This window comes from Hyposmocoma kahamanoa, unplaced genomic scaffold (genome assembly GCF_003589595.1).
Source record: "Hyposmocoma kahamanoa isolate Upper Pololo Valley unplaced genomic scaffold, ASM358959v1 102, whole genome shotgun sequence".
Taxonomy (NCBI): domain Eukaryota; kingdom Metazoa; phylum Arthropoda; class Insecta; order Lepidoptera; family Cosmopterigidae; genus Hyposmocoma; species Hyposmocoma kahamanoa.
This window is the reverse complement of record NW_020653337.1, coordinates 19121159-19141973: the sequence shown is the minus strand read 5'-3', so window position 1 is coordinate 19141973 and position 20815 is coordinate 19121159. Positions and strand designations below refer to the sequence as shown.

Below are 20815 nucleotides of genomic sequence, written 5' to 3'. Positions count from 1 at the left end.
TTTATATTCTTTCGATAATCGTATCTTCGAGACGAGAAACTCTCTCGATCTAAATGGGCCTTAATCGTATGAACTTGAAATAATGTCATACGAGATCGTGTTTAGACAAGTCGAAAACTCGTAAGCAAGAATCTCCTTACCACTTATTTCTCCGTGTAAACAGTCGAGGAGGCGATTAAGTTGCTTGCGAATCTCGTATGACATAATCGTAGGCGAGATTTTAGTTCTTGCCTGAATGTAAACATTATCATACGATAATCTTATGGCGATTATTGCTTATGATAATCACGTACGATCTTTCGTCACGAAGCGTACGATAAACTCTCTCCATCTAAATGGGCCTTTAGTGAGGCTTTCAACGTCTATGGTGTTTCTTTTTTTTTTATGTTTTATATAATAAGTTAAGTGAATCCTGCAACCAGATTTCTTTTATTATGTTTTTATTTGTGAGGATCTTTAATTGGCTCTCAGTTATTATTATTATTATTATTTACTTTCGTTTTAAGCTGTTGACCTTCCCTTAAATAAATAAATAAAATAAATATATTTAACGATTGTTGAAAAGTAAATACATAGCTCATTGGAAACTTCGTGTAATTCATATCACAATAACGATCACAATATTTTTGCCAATTCGTTCAAAGCAACATTTTAAATTTTGGATGGATATCGTATTTTACTACTTAAATTAGAATACAAAAAATTACCTAACTAGGCCTTAATTAAATTTAATATGAATGTAACACTATGGACAAATGACTCAAGAGGAGTGCTAATCTCTACTACAGATCGTAACTCAGAAAGTGGTCAAAATCCCGTCTTATATCTAGCTGGCGCTAATCGACAGCCTGGAAATAATTTTTATGAAGTAAATGGCAGTGAACATAAACTATAAATTCCTCTTTAATATGATATGTAAGCGGTCTGTTTTTTCCTTGTAATAAATCAAGAAATTCATAAGCTAAAAGCTAAAATTATTTTCTGAATTTTATCAAATATTGTGTGTTACAAACTAATTTAAAAGTTAACCCTTACTAACATGGGTAGATGGCGCTAATCCTAAGCAAATAAAAAATAGCCGGTAGTAGCCATAAAATGAATGCAATAAGCTTCACCTACTTGAGCTGTTTGTAGTCACTACAGATGAAACGGATAGTGATTTGACCGGATACCGGATATCCGGTGGGCACCTTGGCCGGATAACCGGATATCCGGCCGCGGTGTATCTGACTTACTACCGTAAACATGTCGCGACCGGTTCACGGCGCGCATGGCCATGATTGATTGATTAGTTAATGATTGCACTTTCACATTGACGATTTGATTTGTTGTGGTCACTTGGTTTTTACAAAAACGATTAATTTATTCGGTCATACAACAAATATATAACAGAAGAATGGAGAAGGAAAAAAGCAATTGAATCATTCTTTGGCTATATTAAAATTTCCACTTTTTTCTTTTCTAGTTGTTACAATTATAAGCCTAGCACTTGATACTCCCGTTATTATTTTGTTTCTATTTGATTTATTTAATTTATTTCTGATATAACTAATTCTAAGTCTTGATACCAGATTTGGCAAAAAAAAAATCTACTTACACGTTTCGTAATTGTAGGTAGGTAAACAATGTACAATGTGTGCTTAAGACAGGTCAAATCGATCGAGATCGCGATCCTTTCATTTGATCGTTTGGCAATTACAAGTAGTACTTAAAATTTAACAAAGTTTGTAAGAGTTTATAGTGAAAAACTGTCCTCTGAAGCTGGTCTCATTTATGAAAATAAATAGAACCAACTCTTACCACTTAATGCAGAACAACTGATCTTCATCTACCATAATTTACCTTTATTGAAATTTGAGTACTAAATTTACAGATAACGTTATCTAGCTTCATAGTTCTTTCAATTTCAATTAATAAACAGATTGTCGACGATCCTGTAGTTGCTGTTTACTGTATTCTGTTACCTTTAATCAATAAATCAATTTACTTGGTACTTGGTGCAACGGGCTAGTATCCGCAACTCGACGACAAAGCGCCTATTTTGCGTGTGTATTTATTTGGCGTACTGATTATGAATTTTTTTCAGTTTTAAACATCCGATATCCGGATAGGCCGGATACCGGGTACTTACCACATATCCGTTTCATCTCTAGTTATCACTTGAAATTAGAGTAGCTTTCATACAATAGCTTTGCACAAATTCGTTACAAAAACAACTAGTTGGTACCCGTCGCTACTTCTGGTCCACCAATAGGTACTAAATACCCGACTATGCTTTCTTATATCGCGATTAACAATCCTTCTAGTCATTGGTCCATGGTAATACTTATAAACGCGTCTAAAAGCTTCAACAGACAAACAATTCAAAGCACTGACTGTACTTCAATTTCAAAGAGCAGCACCTTGTGGGTACAATAATGGTCAATTTAATTATTGTTTTAGTCATAGATATAATAAGTACCTACAATGTCCAGGCCGGCCATCTATTGAGTACATTTTTAGCAGGCATTAACCATAGACTAAAGTGTATGGGAATCTACTATATAGGTAGAAAAAACTATGGTATTAACTGTTGAATTAGTAAGATATGTCGAAGTAGTGTTAAAACGAAAAATTTTCCCTGATTTTGAGCAGCTCGAGAGCTACACAGCGCATGAGTACTGTGTTATTATTGCCACAGAGTACTTTTAAATACTCGAAATTTGATTCTAATTATTGCGTGAAAAATAAATTATACCTCAGAAAATTTATTAATCATTTATATAAAAAGTGCCCAAATAATTGTTTCCCCAAAATTTGTGGTAAATCCGCAAAAATCGGTAACACGAGTATTCATGTTAGATAGCGCTCACATGCTGCACCAGGCCCAACAACGCAGGCGAAAAGGCTCTCAGAGCTGCGTGCGCTGGTCGTAGACGATGACGGCATCACCGTCGAGGCACTGGCTGCGTGATTTGCTCAGCGCGATGATGGCAGCGTGCTCGCTGCGCATTCGGTTCTTGTGCTTCTTGCTTAAGTTCACCTGTCCATACGCGTGATGAATGTTACTTAGGAAAAATTAAATTATAGGTACTGAACGGACCGAAGTACTTAGCACGGTCTATCTGTATATTCAAGGTACTCTTTGCGTCTAATCACTACGTACATTTTGCTTTGTATGTCCAAGAAGATAGACGTCGTTAATCAATAGATGGCGCTGGCATGTCTTTTTTGCCATACAATTGTTAGATGATTTTTCAGAACCCGAAATATATTTCATCATGCAGGGTATTTTACCTTTAAAACTTGTTTAAATAGAAACATCAACCAAGAAAGCCAGTAAAGCATGATGTGGTTTATATGTGTAGGGAAAAAATACGTCTCGCGTTAGCCACCAGGGGTCTTATGAGCTGATAACTCTATACTCGTTATGCATAAAGGTACTCTGCCACCTTAGCGTAGAGCTGATGCAGGTCGGCGTCGGTGGAGAGAGGGCGCGGCCGCGGGCGCAGGAAGGCTGGCAGCGAGCGAGTTTTAAGAGCCTCCGCACCGCTCGTGCTGTCGCCCTCCTCTAACTCGTCCAGCACTGCACACAGTGCAATTAAAACTAAGAAAAAAAATCATGTAACTACCAACTTATAACATTTAAGCCACTACTTGCACATGAGTAGTCCTTGAGCTTGATGCTGCCAGGTGATAGGACTATGTATGTATAGGTACGTATGTAGTGTAGTTTTACTTGCACTGCAGAAAACTATGATATACTCCAGAAGATTTTGCGACTTACTACTACTAGAGGCGTACTGCTGCGCAGCGGCGGGCACGGGCGCAGGCTGCGCAGGCGGCGCGCGATGCCAATGCGGGGGCGAATGCGTGTGTGCGTGGTGATCGCCCGCGAAGCTCACCGGGCGCGCGTGCCGTTGAACTTGCACCTCGACATTATATTAAATTTAAAAATCAAAGACGCATAGCACTCGAAAAGTTTTTCGTGTAAGTATTACTTAGTAAACTATTTCGTACGTATTTTTTTTATGTTAACCTCTCCTACCCTACCTATGTGCACAGTGTACATGTGCATGCTTATGCTGCCGTTTGCTTGCTTGATAAGTCAAGGTATCGTGAACACCGTCATTGAAGTTTTTAGTGAAACTGAGCTATTAACATATATTAGGAATAGCAAAACGAGATCGACAGCCCCCTTATAGCTTATAAGCCATTTTTTTATTCTTATTTGATTTTACTTTTAATATAACTATTAATACAAAGATTGAACACTTAGAAAAAAATTCTTAGATCCGGCTGGCTTAAATCCAAGGTCTTCTAGCAAACCGTGTCAGACGCTATGCTAACTAAGCCACGGAACAAACCAGTCGGACCTTCGAAATTTTCTATTTGCTTGCTACAGATCTTTGTTCTTGGTTTATAACGACTTTTTTGACGTAGCGCCATCTGTGACAAATTTGTTTCTTTACTCGGCCAGGTAATTTGGGTTGGGTTTGTTGGGTAATTTTCCGAAAAAATTAAAATATTGGAAATATATAATTAGAAACATATAATTTCGAAAGCTCATATTCTACGACAAGAAATATCTTTTGAAGTTTTATTTGTTACCACCCTTATCACCACTTGTTGTTTAGCTCCAACGTTTTCGTTTAGTAACTTCAACTTTTGACAGGTGTCAATGTCAAATGTGGAAAATTAAAGGAAAATATTGGAAAAATCTGGAAAAATATTAAATTTGATTTTATTGTAATTAAGTTTATTGAATGTCAGAATGTTTCACCACCATGTTAAATTCATTTTCGTGGAATAATCAACTCGTTTGATACAAAGATTGCGCTGAGACAGAATTAAAATAAGCGCAATTGACATTTTTCAATGAAAAAAACTTTGTTACCAAAATGCAAATGCGTTGTTTATGACAAGGAGGGTTGTATTGTCCACCCAAGTGAACCAATTTATTTATAGGCATGAAGGAAAAATATACATGAAGGCATCTAAATAAGGTACCGAGGTACAATGTGGCATGGCGAATTTGCTTTCCATATTTTATCCTCTAGAAGGATCAAAATATAAGATTGTCCCTGAATATTGTAGTTTAGTTTATTTTCAACCTACTTCTGCATGTTTCACTCTACTGTGATTTCCTTGGCTAGTGCAAGCATAGTTTTCCTTTATTGTGTAGGTATCCTTGAGGTATTGCTCGTCTGGAAGGAAATTAGGTATCGGATTTAGGTAAGTACATACATCAATACAAAAAATATAAAATAGTAGGTACTATAAAATATGGCTAGATTTACCAAGGGATTTTTGATGGCGCGGCATGAGGCGGCAGTAGCAGATGATGAGAAGTAAAATGATGACGCCGCACACACCGCCGGCCAGCCACGACAACCACACCACTACGACGCGGCCCTGCGTAATGATATCATAATCATGTGCGGTCTTTCTATGAAACTATTGATATAAATTTCACTTACCTGTAAAAACATTTCAATTCCTACCCAATAAGCGAAAACCGCTTCTTTTCCTTTCTGTTATCGATTGTCTGGCGAACATTTTATCGTTCCTACATAAAATTGTCTAAACCAGGCTTTTATTACTAGTTTTCCATTAATAACACTACTGAAGGAGATGTATACACTTAACGTTGTCGTCGTGCCATGCTGTGCCTTCCTCAATACTCATAAGTGCAAGGCGATTGACGCGGCTGCTCGCGCCTGCGCTCTTACTACGTGTAAGTTTAGACTTAGACTAGGCCCAATTACGATGCTAAATTATGCCGATATTGTACCATCTTGGTAAATTACCTCGCATTGGAAACCCAACAAGCTGGCTCTTTATTTCATTGACTTCCGCAAAACTAATATGTATAAAACTTTTTGTTTTCTGTCCAAAAATACTGAGTAGCAATGCCATAACAAATTTTTCTTTAAAAGGTGGTGAGTTAAATGAAATGTCAAATGCTCAGCTGTTTTGTTCAGTGTCATTGTTGTGGCCAAAAACATTGAAGTTGAAGTTAATTTATTAACTAAAATATCAATAAGGAGAACAAAGAGTGATGAATATAAGTCTAAGTTTAATAGATAAGTTGTATTAAAAAGAAATACTTGTACAGCAAGTTATTGTATTGTAATCAAACACTGTTGTGTCATCTTTGCGTGTAGTATTTGTTATTGAATGTACCATCCTCGTTTAATATCGGCATCGGCAGTTGCGCGCGTGGCCGATTCCAGTTCGTGTCGCGCTATTGATTGGATCATACTGCGAATTGCGAAAAAATCGCGGGCAGACGTTTTCGCAATTACTTACTCACGTACTGCCGCACTTATCATACGTCTTGCTTTAGCAACGCACGCGAGCATGATCGCGAAGTTAAGCTTCGTCATTTTGTTTATTTACGGTTCATTCCATTGGAACTCCCTGGGACTGTCTCCAGTGATCTTAAGTAAGTCAACCATTCATTGTATGGATGCCTAGAACACTTCACACATTATTTAATTACAATTTAAGAGCATGCTAAATTAGAAATTGTTAGATGTTGTTTTTAAAGCTGATTTTACATTATTATAGTGCTCTATTTATAACTACTCTAAGGAAATTAAGTCAGGACGCAGTAATAATGTAACTTGGCTGTATGTAAGTGACTTATTCATCTCATCTATAGATAAAGGTGATTGGCTTATAGTTTTTTTAATGCAAATATATTATGTTATAATGTAATGTGGTTTTTATGGAAATAATAAGAAAAATTGTATTGATCTGATAGAACTTTATTTTAAAAGGACAGAATTATAACGTACTTCAACTGCCTTTGTGGCTGAACGGTTACCACGCAGATGTCACAGGTTCAATCCCCGGGCCGGGTGAAATATTGTATGGTATACATTTATTTATCTCGTGAGTTTGGGTGTAATTTGTGGTTGTTTACACAGGGTTTCCCTAGTGTGAGGCTGCGTTGAATGTGTGCGTTATTATACTATAATAAAATAATGGATTTATTTCACAAAACTAAATGAATATTATGGTAGTAGAACATCATAATATTCATTACATCCATATTACAATAATAGTTCAAAATACTTGGAACAAATTGTATTATTGTATTGGTTTGAATGGCATAGATATGACATGTAAAATAGTGACTATGAATAATTGCAACAAACAAAACATGCTATAATTTAAGTATGAAAACTCTTATAACATTATAATGTTATAAAAGTTTTCATACTAATACAGGCTGTATTAAATCATAGATTTAGTATGAGTACCTAAGTACTAAATCTATGTATTAAATGGCTGTTTACTACAGAATATAAAGCACGACTTTTTTTCAAAAAGCCTGCCTAGGTTGTTTAAATTTGGACTGAAAGCCAAATAAATACATGATTAGAAATAAGACTTAAGAAATTGGTCTGTTATTTTTGATAGCATTTGTAAAATGCCTCCACTATAATATAAAATAGGTATGTAAAATAGTTTCTTTTTATAATTTTTTTTATTGTAATGTTGCAAGCTTGTTTCTGTGATTTTGTTTCTCTATAATTAGGTATATAACTTATTTCTATAAATAAATAATAATATAGTCCAACACCGTTGTTTTTAGTGTTCTGTAACAATATTGGTAAATTTTAAGTGCACCCGTGTTCGAACAGTTACCATGCCACGCTGAGTTCCCAGGTTCGATTCCTGGACCGGGAGAACATTTATTTCTCTCGTGAGTTTGGGTATAATTTGTGGTTGTTTGTGTGTCCATGGCATCCGCGACGCTTTCCTAGTATGGAGCTATGTTGAATGTGTATGTGTTATTATTATTAGTATTGGTGAATACACTTCTGAAATCCTTTGGTGTCTGTTACAGCTTATCACGTCCAAAACAACTTAACATAGACCTCTGAAGTTAGTCACATAGATTGGTATGCAATAATAGGCAGATAGAAATAAATGTTATATTCTGATTTTTGAAATTGTAAGGTAAAGCATGAATTTAAAAATGAAATTCTTTGAAAACATACATAAATTGACACAATATTGTACCAATGGCACTACATCAAGCTATACATTGACGAATCTTGTTCCGTTGCACTGGAGGCAATATTTTAACAAAAGTGTAATATGACTGTACTTTTAGAAATGATCATATTGGCATGAGTACAAAAATATACCTATTTACACAAATTTGCATTTATACTTACACAAAGTATGTATTATACTACAACATACGCAGTATGTAGTAGATTGAATGAAATTGGCACCAGTGCTTTGATAACTTATCTCATGTAAATAAAAGTAAACAACACCGTGCAAGGTACAGCGATCGCTGAATTTACCTGCACTAGAGCTTAGGCGATGGTGTAGTCACTGTACAGAATCCTAATTGCACAACAACTTCTAATTGGTTGTTACTTTTTTAGACACATCCCACCGACTTTATTTTATTACTTAGCTAAACTGTGTAGTTATTAAATATCATATAGTAAATCATGCAAATGCTGAAAAGAGTGTTTATACTAAGTTTCAGGACGACCCTGAAATCTGTCATATAAACTTTTAACTTATGTGTAACTTTAAAACACTAAGATACCGAGATAAAAAAAGAGTACAAACTGAATAGAAATACACCTGTAAATAATATTATTTCTCAAAGTTTCATCAACATCCATTTAAGCATTTTACCTGAATCTCATGAAAATTGTATTTCCCATTTATTATATTAATCTCTGCTCTGAAACATTAAAATTTTATTTAAATGTATCTAGCACATCTATCCTAAAATTAGTCATCAACTCATTTATACGTCCCCCTACTGGGCACCAATCTCATATTTACAATTAAATAGACAGTACAAAGTCTGTTAATTGTAACAAGTATTTGTAACAAATGTGTTTACAATTAATAAGGATTGCAATATTGTAGATTATGTTAATTAACAAAACAGCATTAAAATATTATCTTATACATTATTATTATTTTTAACCGACTTCAAAAAAGGTGGAGGTTCTCAATTCGACTGTATTTTTTTGTGTGAACTTACGTGATTTGTGAACCAATTTTATGATTATTTTTTTTGTTGGAAAGAGGACACTTCAGGAGTGTATGCCATTTACATTCGAAGAAAATATTCCACCTCTAAGAGTGGCAAACAAGGGGATGAATGACTTTTGAGGTCGGTTTTTTAGTACTCTATACTGAGGTTATTTCGTTAATAATTCTAAAGCTTTATTCTTGTTTCTTTGCATTCATTGACTTACAATTATATGGACGTCGGGTCCGCGCTAAAAAGTGTCCGCACTTGTAAGGCGCTAAAATCGTATACAGAGCGCGACACTCCGCTTTAGTCTTCATTTGTTCTACGGACAGCGCGATACTGCGATGACATAACAATTTAAATTTCGAATAGGGTGACTTGGGACATTTTTTTCGTGGTTTTTGTATTAGACCATCCATTTATTTGTAAGTCAATGTTTGCATTCCATAATGTACAAATGTTAGAGGTGAAGATACCATAAATTCATTTGATCAGCATGAGTATGCTTTAGTAAATAACACGCACATTCATAACCCACACACTCAACATAGCCCCGCACTAGGGAAACCCTGTGTCGCGGGTGCCATGGACACACACATAGACAACCACAAATTACACCCAAACTCACGAGAGAAATAAATGTAGGCCTTACAAATATTTCTTCCGACCCGGGAATCGAACCTTGGACCTCTGCGTGGCAGTCCGGCATGGTAACCGATCGGCCACGGAGGCAGTTTCAGCAGGCGATTTCAGCAGAAATCATCTTATGTTCTTAATTTTATTGTTGCTTTCCACTGTAGTCCTGAGGTAAGTACTTAGTACGTTGGTATTTGTTCTTTGCGAGCACATAAGTGAGACGTGGCGAATTTTTACAGTCCCAGGCGATGGTGGTAGCCAGTTGGAGGCAAAGTTGAATAAGACTTCGGTGGTACACTACATTTGTGCCAAAGTCTCCGCCGACTATTTCAATATCTGGTTGAACTTGGAGCTACTGGTGCCGTTCGTTATCGACTGCTGGGTGGATAACCTGCGGCTGGAATATGATAACGTCACGCGCACGACGCGCAGCCCGCCCGGCGTGGACGTGCGCATACCCGGTTGGGGCCTGCCCGAACCCGTCGAGTGGCTCGACCCTTCGCACGACAAGGCGGGCGCGTACTTCAACACCATCAGCGATATGCTCGTCTCCATCGGCTATGTCAGAAACGTGTCTCTTAGAGGCGCTCCATATGATTTTAGACGAGCACCCAGTGAGTTGCAATATCATTTATACTTTATCACATCAATGACAACGCAAGTGTATTAACTCAAAAAATGTATTTTTTCTGAAACGATGAAAAGCGAAGTATGCACTTCTCGTGAAAGATTATTAAAATTTATGCATATGCTAAAGTTTATTACGGACATCTAAATAATTTTCTACTTACCAAATATATTTAAAAGTAAAAGGGAAAAAAATATTTCATATTTTTTAGTAAGGGCGCGTTCTTATTATGTCGTGACTATAGATAGTCGTGCAGTTTAAAGTGTCATGGCTTGTATATTTAAATGAAGTTGTTCACACATAGAACAACACGATTAACTATCGTACACGACTTTTTTGACGTTACGCCCGTAGACTGTCGTGACAATGGGAAGAGCTAGAACGAACGTCGTCGAACGATAAACAAAACGCACTATAAAAATGTGACGTGTGTGCAAACGACAAGGTTGCTGCCGTGAACCGTTAAATAGTCGTTACGATCTAGTGGGAATAGCCACGACAGTCGTTGAACGATAAAATAAACGTACTAGGACACAGTCACGACGTAAAGTCGAGATATGGGAACAAGCCAGACACGACAATCGTCCTACGATAAATAAAACGTTACGACATAATGGGATCGCGCCCTAAGGACTGTTTTGTTCCGAACTAGTTCAAAAAAAGTTTATTTCATTTTAAGTTACGTGGATATATTAATTGTTTCTCACCATTGACTTACAAATAAATAGACGACGGGTCTAATACAAAAACCACGAAAAAAATGTCCCAAGTGAACCTATTCGAAATTTAAATTGTAATGTCATCGCAGTATCGCGCTGTCAGTAGAACAAATGAAGACTAAAGCGGAGTTTGGCGCTCTGTATACGATTTTAGCGCCTTACAAGTGCGGACACTTTTTAGCGCGGACCCGACGTCCATATAATTGTAAGTCAATGTTTCTCACATTAATAATATAACGACTATTTTATTGACGTGTAGAGAACCAAAATTTACGTTCAGCAACTTGAATTACACATATTTTGAGTGAAGACACTGTGGCAATAGCAGTGCCATAGTGTTCTAAACGCGCTGAACTTGCCATTAAGCTACCATAATGGTGTTAGTGGCGATTGAATTAGGACTTTAAAAGGAATTTTGTAACAGATGAAAACGGAGAGTTCTTCGTGAAGTTGAAAGCATTGGTGGAGGAAACTTACAATATGAACAATCAGTCGGCGGTGACGCTGATGGTGCACAGCATGGGTGGCTCGATGGCTATGCACTTCCTGCGTTCCCAACCGCAGGCCTGGAAGAAACGCTACGTGCGGCGGATGGTATCGCTGTCGACGCCGTGGGGAGGCGCCGTCAAGGCGCTCAAGGCCTTTGCCATCGGTCAGTTCTTTTGTTCCTTGCAAGCTAAATTAATATGAGTGCATATTCTGAACTGATATAAAATATTGTCAAGTGAATTACTCTCTTATGTAAACTTATAATGTCTTTAAAATCGTACCCATCCTTGGTACGAGTATAATAAAGCCTCGTGTGATCGTACGACAAAAGTGCTTTTACCGCATGAAATGAAGTGACCAGGGTGTCTGTATATTTTTATTATATGTCAAATTCGTGCGTAGGATTTTTAAACCTCTTCTGAAAAGTTGTGATTTTGCAGATGTGACCTTATTACACCAAGGGTGCGAACTATAATTTCTATTTATTTTTAAAAATTTTACCTATTGTGATTCAAAATCGTTTAACGTTATAAGGCCGAATTAGTACAAAAAACGCATAAGTCATTCGGTGCAGGTGTTTCCTTTTTATAAAAAAGTGCGTATTTCATCTTCATCTCACCTGATGGAAAGTGACGATGAGGTCAACGACGTAGTTAAGCATCGAGTAATATACTCGATGACAAGTAGGGAATTCCAGTCCTTAGCCGTTTGCCATATAAATGTAGAAGCGGAACGCTTCATGCGAATCCTTGGAATATTCAAAACACAGTGGTGGAGCCCATGTCTTTTTTGTTATTAGATTCGCCAACAGAAATACTCTATTAAACATGGATATAAAATGACACTGCAGAAATTACCCAATAATAGGCAAATACAGTATGCACATATAACATCGCCTCAGAGGCGTTTACTGTATGTTATGTTATGTTACATACAAACAAATGGATATGATTATAAATAAATAATGTAAATGTGTTGAAATTAAATTGTAAAGTTACAGAGTTGTTAGACAGAGCAGTTATATAATAAAGTTTTAAATTTATTTAATGAAAACGAAAACAAGTCCAAATCAGATGACCTGTGGCTGCGTTTATACGTTTTATGTAATTTATTGTAAGCTCTGCAGCTATTGTTTTTATAATCCTGGTCACCTATAAGGCTCCTACCACACATATTAACTCAATCCAAGGTGGCCAGTTGGATTTATTGGACTATGATGTTTTGTACAGGTGATGACCTGGGTTCACTTGTACTGCGGCAGAGTGTACTGCGCGCAGAACAAGTGACATGTCCGTCTCTGGCGTGGCTGCTGCCCTCTCGTGCGCTCTGGCCTTCTACCGAGGTGCTTGTGCAGACGGACAAGTTCAACTACACCATCGACGACTTCCAGAAACTCTTCATGTCAGTGACTGCTCTTCACAGACGCTATACATATTAAGTATTTGCCAATTTGTTCCCCGATATTCAATGTCATTACCACAGTTATCGCACTTGAAATGAAATACTGTCGTAACTCAAAAATGGGTGGAATTGACAAAAACACGATTTGATAGTTAAAAAAATACTGAATGGGTCTTATTGAGAATAATGTATGTATAAAAAAAAAATTTATGCATAATAATTGTGTAATAATTATTCTTAATTGTAATAATAATAATAATTAGTGTTCCATTTATATATGAGAATATAAATTTATTGGTTTCATTATTTAGTAGCAGTAGAGCTCCTTGTCCAGTGTGGTACTGCCACCTTACCTATTTCTACCGTCAAGCAGTAATGTCAGCATTACTGTGTTCCGGTTTTGAAGGGTAAGGGTGCTGGTGAAATTACTGGAACATGGGACTTGTCTCAGGGTGACGGACGCAGTGGCAATCAGATCTCTGCGATTTAAAGCTCTGAATAACATTGCAACTGTTGTGGACAGGCGTGTAGCTTACCATCAGGCGCACGACTTGTTCGATCCGTCACTAGATATTATAAAAAAAACTACTTATACCAGTCACTTCTTATTATTATAATAAAACAAAATCAGTATTTTTTTAACTTTCAAAATATGTTTTCTCGATTCCACAATTTTGAGTTACGACAGTATTTGGCTTTCATATGCGTTATATTGTTTACGAATAACGTTATATTAATAATTATTTATTATTGCTAATCGCGATGTCGTGACGTATTATCATGTGGCGTGAGAAACGATCGCGTGACGTTCCACCCTTTGACACTGGTGGTTGTTATCAGAATTTTTGTTTGGTTCATACAGACGAGTAAACTCTGTTGTTATTTTGAATGTTGGAAGTAAAAAAAATATGGATGTTTTTCTAGTCGTACTGATGGAATACATCATACTTTCCCAAAATGGTCCCTACCGCCCCTTAGGCTCAACTCACACTGGCGCAGAGTCGAAGCGTTGCGTCGCGTCCTGTTTTTCAACTACAACGCCTGGCGACACGCGTCTACGCTCGACGACGCCCGCATTAGTGCGATATCACAGTGTGGTCGGCGTCTGACGCCTCACTGTGCTCATGTGACGCGCGTCGACACGCGAAGCCGCCCGGCTGCAACCAATCGCACATCGACACGCGACTCCATATTTGCATAACACAAATTTGTATCCTAGTAATGGGGCAAATAGAGATGAATATGCTGTACGCGAAAAACATGACGCGTCGCGACGCTTCGACTCTGCGCCAGTGTGACTTGAGCCTCAGTGGGCGCTGATTAGTCTTAGGGCGCATTTATTCAACACGAATTTCATTGCGCTCACCACGCGCAGCCACCGCTTGCGTCTAACGGTCATGGAAAAATACGCTCTATTTGTTTAGCATTTACGTTTTATTTACGTTCATTTAAGTGAACGTCCCGGGCGCGCGGGCGAGTCTGGCTTGACGCTGCGGCCGGGCGGCGACCGCGCAGTTGTATTATTCAGAGCAATTTAATTATCGTTGGCTAGTAAATAGAATTCAGATTCGCCATTAATGTACACGAAGGCATGGTAACTGGGCGGTCGCCGCGCGGCGGGCGGCCGCGCGAAAACTTTCGCCCCGTGTAACTGGGCGTTTAGCGGGGCCTCGGAAGCAATTGGGGGCATCAATACCGTGAGGCGATAAAATTTTTTTTTCCAATAATTTTTTTTTCTTTGTGATTTTTTGTGTTAAGTTAATATAAAAAATTCGTGTTTTCAATTATTTTTTGTGGTGGTGGACGTTGAAATTTTTTTAACTTGCCTAAGTGGGCGTTAGCCAAAAAGTTTGAATAACTGTGGAATACACTATAATGTTTGCCATCGTGGCGAAAGGATGTGCCAATCGTCTTAAGGTACTCGCCGATTATTGTCCAGGGTCAACTACCTCCGTGGCCGAACGGTTACCATGCTGGACTGCCATGCAGAGGTCCCAGGTTCGATTCCCAGGTCGGGAGAAATATTTGTATGGCCTACATTTATTTGTCTCGTGAGTTTGGGTGTAATTTGTAATTGTCTATTTGTGTGTCCATGGCACCCGCGACACAGGGTTTCCCTAGTGCGGGGCTATGTCCAGTGTGTGCGTTATTATTACTATTATTACTATTAGTGAGGGTGCACCAAACGTACGGTAAAGGAATGGTACATCGTGCGGAGAAACTCCTTTCGTGCACCCCAATAGAAGCGACCAGGGAAAGAATGACCAGTCGCTTAAAACACGTTTTGAGTGAATACCGCCACCCAGTTCGAAAAATGTTGAGCGTACTTTGCCTAAGTCTATCGAGTATATAACTGGAAATATAGACGAAATGTCATTTAATTTGTTTGAAAACTATTCTGCCATATCATTACTTTTTGATTGGCCGTTTCAAATTCGAAACAATTGAGGGGGGTCACTTCAAATCGATTAGTTTAGCTTGACCTTTGGTATAATGGACGAAAATTTAAAAATTACATAATTTAATATTTAATTACCGATGTTTTGTAATTAGATGTTTTGTTGTTTTCCCCACACCATCGCATGGAACATCCTCCCATAGTTAGAGATATTATCTTTATTACAATAAAATACAGAATATTTTTGGAATATATGGAGACGTACACACAGGTCAGTTGTTGGCGCTGTACTATTTCAGCTTTCTAATTTGTGATTTCGGCGCAAACGAGAGTTGATATGACTTATAAGTTGCCAGGGGTGGATGGCCCTTATTTCGTCTTTATATCTGGGTGTATACTCGATGCCTAAATCAGAAAAAGGCTAACAAGATTCAGTGCCCTTAAATATTAGCTTTCACTTTTAATCATAAAAATGCCTGCGACTAAATGTTTAAAAATCATTTCGTAAATGTTTTTTTAGTTACAATGGATTACATAGCGTTACAAACATTTATGTCAGCATTTTTTTTAATAACGTACACACTAAACATACCCCGCACTAGGGAAACCCTGTGTCGCGGGTGCCATGGACACACACATAGACAACCACAAATTACACCCAAACTCACGAGAGAAAAAAAATGTAGACCACACAAATATTTCTCCGGGCCCGGAAATCGAACCTGGGACATCTGCGTGGCAGTCCGGTATGGTAACCGTTCGGCCACGGAGGCAGTTGAGTTTATTTAAGGTATAATAAATAAAGAATAAATACTGTGCGTGTCGTTTTCATCAATATTTTAAAGTTCAAATTTAAAGTTTAAAAAATCCAAAATTCTTTTTTCCCAAAATTCTCATGAAGTGACATCGATCATTCTTTCCATGGATTCTTCAATTATGGATAAAAAATGTGTTACAGAGATATGGGGCTGCCGAACGCTTGGGAAATGCGCAAGGACACTGAGCGGTTCTCAGGCGACCTCACGGCTCCTGATGTCGAGGTGCACTGCATCTATGGGTACAACATCTCTACCGTGGAGAGGTAAGGAATTGTCGATGGTTCGTCGGTGGATACCAGTATCTATAATAATATCAGTAGAGAGTACTAAAAAAACCGACCTCAAAAGTTCGTGGAATTACAGTTGCCAAGTTTTATTTATTGTACAGGAAAACACAAATCACATTTAGTAAAACGGAAAACACAAACAAAAGGTAACTGCTTATTTCTAAAAGAAATTTCTTCCTGCAGACCAATATACAGGACGTAATGATTGCAATAGCGTTTAAACTTATATATTACCGTTAAAATTACAAGTTTTATTGAAATCGGCTACCGGAAAGTGCGCGAAACTGGATTCATCCACTAGTTTGCCACCCTTAGAGGTGGAATGTTTTCTTCAAATTTAAATGAGACCAATACTCAAGTACCTCTTTTCCACCAAAAAAGAATCATGATAATCGGTTCACAAATTTAAAAACCCGGAGTTATCGCGTAACTTACATACAAAGAAAATACAGTCGAATTGAGGACTGCCTCCTTTTTTTGAAGTCAGTTAAAATATAAGAGCAACGTCGATCTGTTTGTGCCAAACAAGTATGTCCGCACGGACCGACACTGGCATCAGGAGGTGTACCACTAAATACTACGTGACAACGAGGCTCATATGATAACTATCGTGTTTGACATTACGTTCATTTTTTTAACCGACTCAAAAAAGGAGGAGGTTCTCAATTCGACGTTTTTTTTGTACGCATGTTACGCGATAACTCCGGTATTTTGAACCGATTTTCATGATCCTTTTATTGTTGGAAAGAGGGTTCCTCCATAGTGGTCCCATTTAATTTTGAAGAAAATCATCCACCTCTAAGGGTGGCTGTTAACACACGAAGATTCATTTTTACAAATAGCGCCTAAATTTTATTATAAGGAGCAATTATTTCTTTGGTTGATTTTGCTATTCTCCAATTCAAGGCGTTTTTATCTCTCAATATACTTTGAGTACCGAATTTTATTATCTCCTGTGTCAAGTCCCGTGTAGTGCGAATGATGAATCCGGGTATGCGCACTTTCCGGTAACCAATTTCAATAAAACTTGGTAATTATATGTAATTCCGCGTACTTTTGAGGTCGATTTTTTTAGTACTCTGTACTTAGATTATTATAATATCAAGTGACGGAACGAACAAGTCGTGCGCCTGATGGTAAGCTACGCTCCTGTTCATAACAGTTGTCGTGCCACTCAGAGCTTTAAATCGCAAAGATCTAAGGGGCACTGCCACTGAACCCGTCACCCTGAGACATAAGTTGACATTAAAAACCGGAACACAGTAATGCTGACATTACCGCTTGGTGGCAGAAATAAGTAAGGTGGCAGTACTGCCCTGCTCAGAACGGTGTCGTTGTCACGTAGTATCGTATTTTGGTGGTAAACCTCCAGCTGTTTGCACAAATGCCGTGCTGGCAACGCACCCACGAAACGTGGTCTCGTGTTACTAAATTCTCTGGTCGCTGAGGTCCAGGATGCTGACATCTTTTAAATTAATTTGTAAAGCAAACCTTGCATATCAAATATGAATGTAGTATAAATAATTAATATGTAAGCGTTTTTGTCGTTACTGTTTTACATTGCGTTTTTATAAATAAACAAATAAATCACCGTGGCAATTATAGGCAGTTGAACACAGTGTACAAACATAATATGCTCAGGGTCACGCTATTTGAATTCGTCTTATGCCGTTTGCGATAAGATGGTCCAAAATCCAAAGTATCAAACTTGATACAAATTAAATTGCAAGAATAGCTTGACTGTACAATCCGCATCGTACAGGAACTCGTCGTGATTTTTTAGTTACGACAGTATTGAATTTCACATGCGAAATTTGGATTCATGGGCATTCAGAGTTATTCAACCTTATCCCTTCCTCTCCTTTCCATCAGCGGACCACCCGTGCCGGACTGCGTTGCCACAGTTGGACGGTCAGTTCAATACCGTCCCGCACTAAAAAGTTTGGCAATTCGTTCTTATGCCGAACCATCAAATTGTGGAACCAACTCCCGGCGCATGTATTCCCTCCCCTCTATAACATCGGGTCCTTCAAACGTAGTGTGAAGAAGCATTTGGCCAGACCGGCAAAATGATAGTGACGGAGTGAAGATATTTGTGTTTTCCATCCGTTACTCTCATCTCTGGACTGTATTCGCACTTTCCATCAGGCGCGGTGCAGTCATTTTGCCGAGTCACAATAAAAATAAAAAAAAAAATTCAATTGCCCTGTGAATGAGTTTAATTAGACGGTGCATTAGTAAGTAAATTTTGGTGAAATTACAGGCACGTGGGACTTTTCAACTTATGTCTCAGGGTGAAGGGCGCAGTGGCAGCGCCACTCAGATCTTTGCGATTTTAAGCTCTGAGTGGCACTGCAACTGTCATGGACATGCGTGTAGCTTACCATCAGGCGCAAGACTTGTTCGTCCCGTCACTTGATATTATAAAAAAATTAATGTAATGTCAAAGTTCAATACGATAGCTGTCATATGAACCTCGTTGTCACGTAGTAGCCCTCCTGATGCCGGTGTCGATCCGTGCGGACATACTTGTTTGGCACAAACGAACGAGTGTATTTTTTTTGTACGTATTATTAAAAATAATGTAAAATGATAGAAATGCCTTGACTCGTGTGGTGTTCGCGCAGGTTGAAGTACAAGCCGGGCACGTGGCTAGATGGTACGCCGACGTTGGTGGGCGGAGACGGCGACGGCACCGTGAACCTGCGTTCGCTGCGCGTCTGCGAACGCTGGGCGAAGCTCTCGCGCAACGGCGGTGCGACGGTCAAGTCGCTGCCCCTGCGAGGCGCCGAGCACCTCAAGATCCTGCATGACCCGCGAGTGCTGGACTACGTGCGCACGCTCCTGGCGCAGCCTTAGACTAAAGACAAACACGCGACGGAATTTACGCACGCAATTACGATCGTAAACAGTCAGAATGAAGTTGTTGCTGATGCGGGACTTTTACACATCAGCGGATGTGGATGCTGATTTTTGCCCTTAACATGAATAGATGCTGGATAATCTATTTAAAAAAAATGAGTCGATTTTATGACATTAAGTAATTAAAAATCAACCTGCTTAAAATGAATCAATCTTGTAGCTTAATCCTTTCGTGGACAGTACTTAACTAGTGGCGCACACAAAAATGTCAGTACGTTAGCTGCCTTAGTGCTTATATTGATTCAGTATAAAAATTCAAAGTACGCAATATTAGCGCGTAGCGTCATCTATGAAAGTATGTCGACAACCAGTTAGATTAGAAAGATACCTTTCCAGTTCGAATTCGGCCGGATCGAAGGAATTTTTTCTGAGTGTTCGATTGAATTTTGTCAGGACGTTGTTGATACTTCTCTATGGAAAAGCAGTAGGTGGCAATTACACAGATAGCACTTGGGGATCACACTGTAAAACTCGCAATTGGTTTTTTGAAATGCTACCATATTCTGATATTCAAGTTTGTGGTAAACGCCGTTCCTGTCCATGAACGGGTTAATTATACTGGTATTGTATCCAAAGTAAGAACGAACGGTCGAGGTTACTTTTTTGGATGGCAGTCGGTTTTGAATTTGTTTGTAAATTATTCCAGCGTGCCGTAATACCCACTCCATTAGGTCATGTCGCAACGCGAACAATGGATATCAGAGGCTGATGGAGATGCAAATAATTTAATTTATGCTGGTATACTAGCAAACACAAACGTCATAACGGTTGCAAATAATGTTCTATTTATTAACCGACTTTAAAAAAGGAGGAGGTTCTCAATTCAACTGTGTTTTTTTGTATGTATGTTACACGACAACTCCGGTATTTGTGAACCTATTTTCATGATTCTTTTTTGTTGGAAAAAGGGTACCTCCATTGTGGTCTCATTTCATTTTGAAGAAAATCCTCCACCTCTTAAGTGTGGCTGATCACGCATAAACATTCATTTTTATAAATAGCGCCTAAATTTTACTTAAGGAGCTATTATTTTAATGGCTGGTTTTGCTATTTTCCAATTCAAGGCGTTTTTCTCTCTCAATATACTTCGAGTAGCGAGAACCGATTTTTATTATCTCCTGTGTCAAGTCCTGTATAGTGGCGAACTAGGGGATATTTCAATAAAGCTTGCCAAATAGATGTAATTCCACGTACTTTTGAGGTCGGTTTTTTAGTACTCTGTACTGATATTATACTCATTACGATCGAAAATTGGACATGTGTAATTTCCAATGTCTCTAATCACCGCGTTTAGAATCGACTTACCGCCGCGGCTGTGAATTAATGCTCTCTTCGATAATTCTTCCGGGTATTTATTATACCAGTTACTAGCTTAGATATCTCCGGCTTGCCCTCGGCCCATCTTCGCGCTGCAGTTTATCTGCGTCAGGCGACATTCCGTCATGCAGTCGATGACCGTCTGTGGGTTGTTCCACTTTATCTGTCGCCGATAGGAGGGTCGGCCCGGACT

General features: G+C 38.4%; 2 protein-coding genes across 3 annotated transcripts; one reads left to right on the top strand and one right to left on the bottom strand.

Annotated features, from left to right (window-relative positions):
- Positions 1-1709: 1709 nt before the first annotated feature.
- On the bottom strand, positions 1710-5576 carry LOC113236311. 2 transcript variants are annotated; one of them, XM_026472334.1, is made up of 7 exons: positions 5460-5576; positions 5280-5394; positions 5098-5186; positions 3767-3911; positions 3432-3565; positions 3007-3022; positions 2885-2907 (listed from the first exon to the last, which is right to left on the bottom strand). In XM_026472334.1, exons 1-7 carry the CDS (start codon positions 5469-5471, stop codon positions 2891-2893), a joined length of 528 nt encoding a protein of 175 aa, XP_026328119.1. In that variant the 5' UTR covers positions 5472-5576; the 3' UTR covers positions 2885-2890. The 2 variants fall into 2 exon arrangements, with proteins under 2 accessions (XP_026328111.1, XP_026328119.1); XM_026472326.1 differs by having other exon boundaries at positions 1710-3022.
- A 406-nt stretch (positions 5577-5982) lies between these two features.
- On the top strand, positions 5983-20216 carry LOC113232959 (group XV phospholipase A2-like). Its single transcript, XM_026467882.1, has 6 exons — positions 5983-6427; positions 9883-10257; positions 11415-11642; positions 12709-12880; positions 16237-16359; positions 19011-20216. The coding sequence occupies exons 1-6, from the start codon at positions 6160-6162 to the stop codon at positions 19240-19242; spliced, it is 1398 nt and encodes a 465-aa protein (XP_026323667.1). The 5' UTR covers positions 5983-6159; the 3' UTR covers positions 19243-20216.
- The last annotated feature ends 599 nt before the right edge of the window (positions 20217-20815 follow it).

Bases quoted from the DNA above. Each gene is read 5' to 3' on its own strand.
- LOC113236311 (XM_026472326.1), bottom strand. The intron at 5,187-5,279 runs GTAAATCTAGCC...ATTTCCTTCCAG, and splicing joins GCGCCATCAAAAATCCCTTG to ACGAGCAATACCTCAAGGAT. The intron at 3,023-3,431 runs GTGGCAGAGTAC...GCGTATGGACAG, and splicing joins TGCATCAGCTCTACGCTAAG to GTGAACTTAAGCAAGAAGCA.
- LOC113232959 (XM_026467882.1), top strand. From the start codon at position 6,160: ATGTACCATCCTCGTTTAATATCGGCATCGGCAGTTGCGCGCGTGGCC. The intron at 12,881-16,236 runs GTCAGTGACTGC...AATGTGTTACAG, and splicing joins GACTTCCAGAAACTCTTCAT to AGATATGGGGCTGCCGAACG. The intron at 16,360-19,010 runs GTAAGGAATTGT...GTGTTCGCGCAG, and splicing joins AACATCTCTACCGTGGAGAG to GTTGAAGTACAAGCCGGGCA.